The sequence below is a fragment of the Myxocyprinus asiaticus genome, chromosome 44 (assembly GCF_019703515.2).
Source record: "Myxocyprinus asiaticus isolate MX2 ecotype Aquarium Trade chromosome 44, UBuf_Myxa_2, whole genome shotgun sequence".
NCBI lineage: Eukaryota > Metazoa > Chordata > Actinopteri > Cypriniformes > Catostomidae > Myxocyprinus > Myxocyprinus asiaticus.
Genome location: NC_059387.1, coordinates 15,466,706 through 15,477,232, shown reverse-complemented (window position 1 = coordinate 15,477,232; position 10,527 = coordinate 15,466,706). Strand labels below are relative to the sequence as shown.

The 10,527-nt window shown below is 37.7% G+C and overlaps 1 protein-coding gene across 2 annotated transcripts; it reads right to left on the bottom strand.

Annotated features, from left to right (window-relative positions):
* Positions 1–31: 31 nt before the first annotated feature.
* On the bottom strand, positions 32–9,770 carry LOC127434088 (ubiquitin-like modifier-activating enzyme 5). 2 transcript variants are annotated; one of them, XM_051686551.1, is made up of 12 exons: positions 9,494–9,770; positions 9,341–9,386; positions 9,161–9,250; positions 8,460–8,569; positions 3,881–3,967; positions 3,648–3,729; positions 2,759–2,863; positions 2,487–2,614; positions 2,161–2,296; positions 1,919–1,994; positions 1,449–1,555; positions 32–1,359 (listed from the first exon to the last, which is right to left on the bottom strand). In XM_051686551.1, exons 1-12 carry the CDS (start codon positions 9,640–9,642, stop codon positions 1,282–1,284), a joined length of 1,194 nt encoding a protein of 397 aa, XP_051542511.1. In that variant the 5' UTR covers positions 9,643–9,770; the 3' UTR covers positions 32–1,281. The 2 variants fall into 2 exon arrangements, with proteins under 2 accessions (XP_051542511.1, XP_051542512.1); XM_051686552.1 differs by having other exon boundaries at positions 9,166–9,250; positions 9,494–9,594.
* Between the last annotated feature and the right edge of the window lie 757 nt (positions 9,771–10,527).

The window sequence follows — 10,527 nt, the reverse complement described above, 5'->3', positions numbered from 1 at the left end:
ACCAATTTCAAACACCAAAATGAAAAGTAGCAATGATACATTTATTTTATTTTGCATTATTCAAATATGCGTTCCAGCGTTCAATACAGCAGTCAAAATCAGTTAACTGATGAAATATCTGACAAGACTATAATTGAAACCATTTGTGTGATGTTCTTCATAACATTTGCCTGCATGTCTTTGTCACATCAGAAACAAGAATGTTACATTTAGAGGTGTTGCTGAGGTCACATCCGTTTCCTTCACATAAACACTAACCTAGTTTACTACGAGTAACCTTTCAAATTATTTATATTCATCAGTCCATGCCAATATGCTAAACGTACAACTCTGAAACCTTTGCACTGCAAAAAAACAACAAAAAAAAAAAATATATATATATATATATATATATTAAAACTAAAGGGATAGTTCACCCAAAAATGAAAATTCTCATCAATTACTCACCCTCATGCCATCCCAGATGTGTATAACTTACTTACTTCTGCAGAACACAAATGAAGATTTTTAGAAGAATATCTCAGCTCTGTAGGTCCATACAATGCAAGTGAATGGTGACCAGAACTCTGAAGGTCCATAAAGGCATCATAAAAGTAATTCATAAGACTCCAGTGGTTTAATCCATGTCTTTAGAAGTAATATGATAGGTGTGGGTGAGAAACATCTCAATATTTAAGTTCTTTTTTACTGAAAATCTACACTTTCACATTCAGCCATCTACTGGTTGGGGCTGATCAAAGGTCTAGAATGACAGTAAAAAGGACTTAAATATTTATCTGTTTCTCACACTCACCTATCATATCACTTCTGAAGGCATGGATTACTTTTATGCTGCCTTTATGATTTTTGGAGATTCAGAGTTCTGGTCACCATTCACTTGCATTGTATGGACCTTCAGAGCTGAGATATTCTTCAATAAATCTTAGTTTATGTTCTGCAGAATTAAGAAAGTCATACACATCTGAGATGGCATGAGAGAATTTTCATTTTTGGGTCAACTACACCTTTAAGACTTCAGTAGTCCCAGTAAATCTGCGTACTTAAGCGCATTTCAGGTTGTTTTGGAAAGACAAATTATTAAAAATAATTAATAATACATCATTTTGTATTTGAAAGATTCCTTAGAGTTTACCATACATGTACTGTATACAAGTAAAAAATAATTAATAATTAGTTTGTTTTTGTGAGTCTGAATGATAAGACATTCGCAGGGTCTCTCTTCTTTTTTTTTTTTTTTCCTCAGAGTTTAAGAAGGCAAGATATTTATTTCACTTTTTTCCCCTACATCTTTCTCATCTGAGCCATCAGCTCCTCTAGACTCTGGTGCGTCTCCTCTACTGTCTCCCCTGATTCTCCATCCTTGCAAAAAGAAAGAAAATGTGTGAATATTATATGTACATAATAGTAAAGAGAGAATAACCATTGTGTTGTATTTTGGACGGTCATACTTTCTCAGGAATGGTGTAAGCTACAGTAATGCCCTCTGGGAGATCTGGAACTGGTCCTGACGCAGCCTGAAGCTCCGCCTCTGAGACCTCTGACACCAGCTCAATGCCTGAATAAAGGAATCATCAGTCCAAAATCACACAGATGTTACTGTACATTAAAATTCAAGTTTAAAAAAAATGGATAATGTGCGAAAATTCTGTCATTTGCTGACCATGGCACACAAAACGAGATGTTAGGCAGAATGAAGCCTCAGTCACCATTCACTTTCACTGTATGGATAAAGATGCAATGAAAGTGAATGGTGACTGAGGCTAACACTTTTCCTAACATCTAATTTTGTGTTCCACAGAAGAAAGTGATAAAGGTTTGGACCAAGATTAGGGTGAGTAAATGATGGAAGCAGGATTATGGGAATAGGTTTATGGTTTATGAATGAGCAATCTTGTGCATCTCAGTGTGCAATTCCGACCCCATTCATTGTCCTCATGCACCACCACTTCTTCCTCCTGTACCACTTCCTGCTTTGGCCGCTCTGCTTCTTTTTTCTGCAATATTGAAACAAAATGGTAATGAATAATATTTAACTGATTAATTAATATTTAACTAAATTAGCTGAACACACATGCGTGCACACACACACAAAAAAAAATCACATTTGCAATAACACAAAGAGGATGAGTGTGATTATGTTTGCATTTGTCTGACTTTCACCTTGTACTCCTCCTGTTGTCTTCTACAGTGTCTGTCATCACACTGTGGGTTAGCCTTCATTGCCATACTGGGGAAGAAATCCTGCATGGCATTATAGCCCAGATAATAACTCACTGTCCCGAACCCCAACAGATACCTACATCACAGACACAGACAATGTGAAGGCTTGAAATGACTGTACTTTGCCATCTAGTGGCATCTGTTTGGTACTACAAATACTATAATAGAAATGCAAAGCAATGTAACTTCAGATTTTATTTGTTACAGTGAAGTCAGTGGTTAGTGATGGAATCTAAAAAACACTTAGGACTGTGAGAAGCTCTTACTTGAGGACATTCTGTACAAGAAGTCCAGCGACTACTCCCATTGTGGTGGGTAGGCTGGCGGCACACACCCCCTCTCTCTTTAATGTCTTCTCATCGATGTTTGCAGCAACTACAAGGGGAGGGGCACACTGCCACACAGACAGAACTGAATCAGACAACCGTCTATCAACTGCATTTTTGTTGAGACATCTGGCATAGAAAACTATTTCACAGTTGTTCAGAAAGGCAGAATATGTGTGATGTTATGAACTGTGTGTGAGTGTGTATCATACAGCAAAACAGGCCGTTTCTCCAGGGATGATGAGCTGGATGTGTCCAGACACAGCGTTCTCACTGACACCCGACTCCATCCAGATCTGACCCAATTCATTACATGCCTGTTTAGACAGCAAACATGCAGTCCAGCAGTGAGCAAAAGATTAAAATTAACCCCTGGACCAATGCAACAGAATAAATATTTTATTTCATTACAATTATTAACCTAAAGGAATAGTTCACCCAAAAATGATCATTCTCTCATCATTTACTCACCCTTAGGCCATCTAAAACTCGACTTGCTTTCTTCTGCAGAGCATAAACAAAGACATATTGATGGAGATAAGAGGTGTTTTTGTCTATACAATACAAGTCAATGGGGTCCAAACTTTCAAGCTCCAAAAAGGACATAAAGACTCGAAACTGACCACAGTGTAACTCCTTTTTCACATGTACAGAGCTATGTGCTGCGTCAAGTGCAGGGAAGTGTAATCGAGCTTTAAATCATGATCGCACCTAGACTGCAGATGTCAAGATTTCTAATGAAATATGACCTGTACCTACAGTTTCTCATCCAAAACTGATCGTATTGCTTCAGAAGATTAATTGATTAATCACTGAAGTCATATGGATTACTTTTATGCTGCATTTATGTACTTTTTGGAACTTGAAAGTTTGGACCCCATTGACTTGTACTGTATGGAACTATAGACAGTATCTCTATCAAAATATCTTCGTTTGTATTCTGCAGACAAAACAAAGTCATAAAAGTTTGAGGCGGCATGAGGGCGAGTAAATGATTAAAGAATTGTCCTTTTTGGGTGAACTATTCCTTTAAAAGATATTAAAATGGTTATCTGTTATAGTAATTTAAAATAGGTACATGTTAAAATGATGAAAACTCACTGTGTTAATGGCCATCCGAGCCTCAAAGTTATCAACACAACTCAGCACCAAATCTACAGGCTTTCCCTCAAGACCACCATGACTGAAAACAACACACACACACACACACACACACACATTAGTAAAAGCTGTATGTACTGTACATTACCACCAAGTAGATGATGCAAAAAATGAACAGAAAATATGAGGAAGAAAACTACCTCAATTAACACCAAGTTAAGGAAACTATTCACCTTACGCGGTCCATGAAATGTGTAAAGTTGTCCATTGTGGTGATGTTGAAATTGTGTGTCTCGAACGCAACATCTGGATTAATGTTCCTGTGGATGAAAACAGAATAAAAATGTAACAGTCTACCATAGGGAAATACTCAGCTCTTCATCAATGACACTAAACCAACTTGCAATTGCTTTTTTCCAGTGCATTTTGAATTAAAGTCAACAGGAAACCAAAACTGATCTAACGGTAAATTACTTTCTTAAAGGAATAGTACACCCAAAAATAAAAATTATTTTATCATTTTCTCACCCTCATGCCATCGCAGATGTGTTTGAAATTCTTCTGCTGATCACAAATGAAGATTTTTAGAAGAATATCTCAGCTCTGTTGGTCCATACAATGCAAGTGAATGGTGAAATTTGAGCTCTAAAATGCATTTAAATGCAGCATAAAAGTAATCCATAAGACTGTTAAGACTCAGTGTAATAGGAGTGAGAGCACATGCTCAAACAAGCTATATATAAATGTCTATAAACAATAAATGTCCACTTTCACATTCTTGTGTTTTTGTAGATTCACATTCTTTGTGCATATTGCCACCTAGTGGGCACGAAGGAGAATTTACGGTAATAAAGGACTTCAATATTGAGCTGTTTCTCACCCACATATCGCTTCAGAAGAGGAATTAAACCACTGGAGTCGTATTAATTACTTTTATGCTGCCTTTATGTGCTTTTGGAGCTTCAACATTTTGGTACCCATGCATTGTGAGGACTAGTGATGTCAAAAGTACCGGTACTTCAGTACCAAGCCGGTTCTAAAATAAAAAGATGTCACGATAGCTGTGTTTGTGCAGTACCGAGCACCGACTTAATTCGATCCCAGTTCACTGTCTGACTAAAACACTACTGCTTTTAAGTGCTCATACACTTATTTGAGCATGTGCTCTGTTACTCCTTTTACACTAGAATGTACAAATAATCAAATTAAAATCATGATATGTCCTAGTGTGATTATTAAACCATGAAAGTCGGAGTCGGAGTCTGACCTCTGCACTTCAATAACTGTCTGGTTTGGTTCAGCTACGACATTAACTTTTTGAACTGTTGCCTTCTGGCTGGCACTACAGAGCACCAGAACCGTCAATCACAAGAACAGTTTTTTCCCTCAGGCTATCTATCTCATGAACAGTTAAAACTGCCCCATTGAGCAATAATTATGTGCAATATACAGCGTAGTCTATTTATATTTATCCAAAATATCCTACCTCTTCTGCCATTACATTCCATTGCACTCTGTATATAACAGATTTGTATTTGTACTTAAGTATATACAGTATAATATATATATATATATATATTGCACACACTGGGGCAAATAACACAGGAGAATTTTCTCCAGGCTCATGAACATCAAGGTCGGCTATATAATAGGGGTGAACCTGGTGAACTTAAAAGTCACCGATGACCACCTCTCACCATCACAAGTTACGGACATTGCCAGGTTGCGAGAAGAATTCTCCGACGTGTTCTCTCCTCTTCCCAGTCATACGAATTTCATAGAGCACCATATCAAAACGATCCAGGGGTAGCGATACGCAGTTGTCCCTACCAATTACCCGAACACTAAAAAAAGTGGTTTGAGATTAATTAAAAACCATGCTAGATATGGGGGTAATAGAAGAATCCCACAGTGTCTGGGCCAGCCCGGTGGTGTAGGTTCCGAAGAGTAATGGCTCAGTCTGGTTCTGTGTGGATTATAGAAAAGTCAATGTGGTGTCTAAATTTGATGCATACCTGATGCCTCGGATTGATGAGCTGCTCGATCGGTTAGGCGCGGCTCACTTTTATTCAACACTGGATTTGACAAAGGGATATTGGCAGATCCCCTTAACTCTCACGTCCCGTGAAAAAACTGCATTTTCCACACCGTTCACCTTACACCAATTTGTCACCCTTCCTTTCGGTTTGTTCGGGCCCCAGCTACGTTTCAGCAGCTCATGGACAGAATCTCAGACCACACTCTGCTTATGCCGCATTTACAGTAATGATTGGCAGCCGCACCCTGCAGCATCTGAGGGCTGTCCTGAAGTCATTGAGATGGGCGGAACTCACGGCAAACCCTAAGAAGTGCGCAATTGGACGGGTGGAAGCACAGTTTCTGGGCTTCCACTTGGGTCATGGGCAGGTGCGGCTGCAAATTGATAAGACCGTGGCGATTGCAAACTGCCCAAGACCAAAAAGGAGGTGAGACATTTCATGGGGCTGACTGGCTATTATCATAGGTTTGTGCCTAATTATTCGACTGTCACCAACCTGCTGACTGATCTTACCAAAAAGGGGGAACCAGATCCAGTCCAGTGGATGGAGACGTGTCAGCAGGCGTTCACACAAGTAAAAGCTGCACTCTGTGGCAGGCCGTTATTGCACTCTCCTGACTTCTCTCTCCCTTTTATCTTGAAGACAGATGCATCGGACAGGGGCTTGGGACCAGTACTGTCCCAGATGGTGGAGGGGGAGGAACGCCCTGTGCTGTACATTATGTCGCAAGCTCTCGATTAGAGAGTGTAAGTGACAGGTCGGATGGCTACCTGGCCCGAGTCAGGCAATGGGGAGTATGTGGTGATGGGGGCGTGGCTGAGTGACATCTCTGAGACATCTCAGACATACTCTGAGAAATCGAATCCCTTCCGAATGCAAATTTCTGTGACTGCTGATAATGTATTTTCAAAACACTTTTCATGTATTTTGACCAGCATGAACTATCATTTATAAATTATAAATAATTTTAAATGTAAACAGATAAAGTTTTAAAGAGAAGTTATTTTTATCACCTAAATTAATTCAATGTGTTCAACCTTCTGTAATGTCCACATCTAGAAAACAGACAGTTCCACCTCTGTAATAAACACGTAGATCTAAGTCCCGTCCGAATCAGTACATGAAATCACAGACATCGGGTACTAAAAACTGTAACTCAAACATAGTTTCGAACAGTGTTTCCCAACCTTTTTTCAGTCATGCCACCCTTTGAGAATTTACAAAATCTTGTGGCACCCCAGGGGGTTGGTAAAAGTCATAATACTAAAAAATCTATACTAAAATAGTTTAACAACAATCTCCCCTAAATCACCCAGGGGACTTCATCTTACCTCAATTCTCACCTTTAGTTTAATTCAGATGGAATGATTTTTTTTTAGTGTACAACCTAAATTATGATCCTCCTTTTCAGTAATTTGTTATCCAGCAAGACATGCAATCATGAGCTTACTTACATGTATATTGTTGTTCTTGGCAAACACCTTTAACAAATACTTTTACAGGTAGTTAAAATGATAGTTCACCCAAAATGAAAATTCAGTCATGATTACTTGACCATATGTTGTTCCAAGTTTATTGAATTTTCTCTCTTCTATAGAACACAGAATGAGATGTTAGGCTGAATCTTAGTCCCAGTCACCATTCACTTTCATTCATCTTTTTTCCATACAAAGAAAGTGAATGGTGGCTGAGACTAACATTTTGCCTGACATCTCCTTTAAAGTTCCATGGATGAAAGAAAACCATATGGGTTTGCAAAAACATGAAGGTAAGTGATGACAGAGTTTTCATTTTGGGGTCAACTATTCCTTTAAGAGTGGTGTTGTCCCTTAAATAATTCAATGCTCTCCAGTTTAAATTTGACAAAATGCACAGAAAATGTACAGATGAAATCCTGAAAGAGGGGACCTTGCTGCTAAATCAGTTATTATGTTCATTAAAAATAGATATTAATATGTATAAGAAAGAAAGGATTTGGGGGAAAAAAATAAATAAGTAGCCCTACTTAAAAACACTTAAGCAATGCATGCTTAATTGAGAAACACCAGAAGGAAACATTTTTTATTTATTATTTACATTGAAATGTAACTTTAAATAGGCTAAAGAATGTTTTCAAGGGTACATTACCATATTAGCACATTTTTGCTGTGGTATCGAAAAATTGTTATTGAGAACCGTGAAATGTAACTGGTATCTGTACTGACTACTGAAATTCTGGTATTGTGACAACACTAGTAAACTACAGAGCTGAGATATTCTTCTAAAAATCTTCATTTGTGTTCTGCGGATGAAAGAAAGTCATACACATCTGGGATGGCATGAGGGTGAGTAAATGATGGGAGAATTTAAACTTTTTGGTGAACTATTCCTTTAATACACATTCCTGGTCTACTGTGCACGACTAATCAGTGCACATTATTTCAAAGATAAATAAAAATATTTGCACTTGTAATCCTTCATCAAAATGTAATAACTTGCTCTGCCTTTAAAACAACTTTTGTCGGCTGACATTACTAAGCGCTCATATTTTTCATCCCCTCCTCCAGCCACCACAGTTACAATCAGGAATGGAACACCCACTTTTTTTTAAAATGATCCAATCAATTTTTGACAGATAAAAAATCAAGTCCCAGTTTAACATTTTTTTTTTTTCTTGTTCAGCATCCTATTTCACAAAAATACACCACATTAGGAAGGTAAAATGGGTTGCCATTTCATGTTGACCTTTTAATTTAGGTCATGTTGAGGGCCCCAAAATATTTTGCTTCCTCACCTAAGTGTGTGTTCGGCAGCCTCCACTTTACTGAGTCCTGCCTGATGTGGCTGGAAGAAGAGGCGGTTCATGTTGGCCAGTTCCACCTTATCATAGTCAAAGAGCAGCAACTGCAGGGGAAGAAATCCCAGACACAGCACAATGAGGCATGATAGTCTACAACACAGAGCCGAGGCATGTCTCTGGAGGATATGCTATTGGCTTCTCTCCTGCGCTCATCCAGCACTACATACCACAGGAAGAGAGGAGCTGAGAAATGCAGCATTTTTCATTTAAGAATCAATTACTAATATAATATAATAATGAAATTAAGATGCACTTAGACAATATCAGAACTTATGTTTCAATTTCAAACAGTAGCATGTACTATATGTGAAGGCTTATAAAGTGAAAGTTATCCATCTTTTCTGGAAGTACAATGTCATGTTTTAATGCATGATTTCACTGAATCGTGCAGACTGGAGCTTCAGTGTGAATGCTGCTTTAAAATAGCCAAAACAGTATAGATTCATCAGCCATCCCATTGGTTATTGGTCATGACCTTAAAAATAATTATGTACCATCCTTATTGGACAAAATGTCTTTATTAGTGCATCCCTAAATAAGGTAAAAGCACAAAAAGAGCTTGCAAGCATCTTTACTGTGTGAGTGGAGTATATATTAGATCTATATGTTAAGCAATGAGGATAAATGTGCATTACCTTACCAATGCCACATCTGGTGAGCATTTCTGCAGTGACACTCCCCACCCCTCCAACCCCCACCACTGCCACAGCATACGAGCGGATTTTCTGAGAATAACAGCAGGTGGATAGTGACCATCTGAACACGACCTTTTAAAAGTCTGCGTATATAATACATGCATATATAAGTGTGTTTACCTCATAGTCCTGCACTATGCCCATCCTTTTCAGTGCCATAAGACGACTGCAAGACATCAAATGTGAAACGAACATGACAATCGCACTCCATATGGATAGTAACAAATGAATGACAGTCGCCATAAAGAAATATAGCAGGACTGAACTACTCACCTGTATGGATTTGAGTCTACCACTTCAGCACTCATTTGAGCAATCTTTGGTCTAAGATGATGTTCAGAATCGCTTTGCTTCTGCTTTGACTTTATTAATTCATTTTCTAACTCACGGATTCGCAGCTTTAGTTCCTCAATGGTGGCCATTGCTCTGATAAAGTCCCGCTGCTCTAATAAACACAATCCAATGCGATCCAATGGAAAGAACAAAAGCGACAAATAGGATTTAATCACTTCACGTACACGTCTACACTCCACAAACAGCTGGCCGAGAGTGTTCCTTTTTCTTAATATTCCGGGTAGAAACACGAACCGTAGGAACCAAATTTCCCAGAAAGAAACATCAGATGTTCCTAGTAAGAAGACGTTGAATGTGTAAAAATGGTTATCGGTTCGATTTAATTAAGTTAAATGTTCGGTTATGAATAATAATAAAAAATAAAAAAAATCATGAGAAGTTTTTTAAAATAAAAAACACATTTTTTTATTTTAATTTATTAACATTAAAATGCATATTTCATCAAACATTGTTACATCCTCTGGTTTTAAGTATATATATATATATATATATATATATATATATATATATATATATATATATATATATATATATATATATCACAAATGGATCTACAAAATGCCCAGACAGCGTAACATTTTCAAATCATTTTCAAGACAATTAAAAAATAATAGAATAGAATATATTCTGATATAATTTTATTTTTCATGTGTCAAAGTGATGATGCCACAAATCCGGACAAATCTAGAACAGGATTCATTACTTTCGCACTGTAATTTCATGAGACACAAGTGGCTGTCAAACACGGAGCTACATATAACACAATAGCCATTTTCTCAGGCACTTTTTGAGTCTAAATAAATGCACAGCTTACATCATGTCAGTAGTACACCCAAATGACAATAGCTAAATCATACTGTTCATGTGTTACACTTGCTATAGTTTACTTCCACATTGCTTCTTTGCCAAATAGCAATGTCAAATGTAAATCAAGCCAGTCACTGAAACATCAG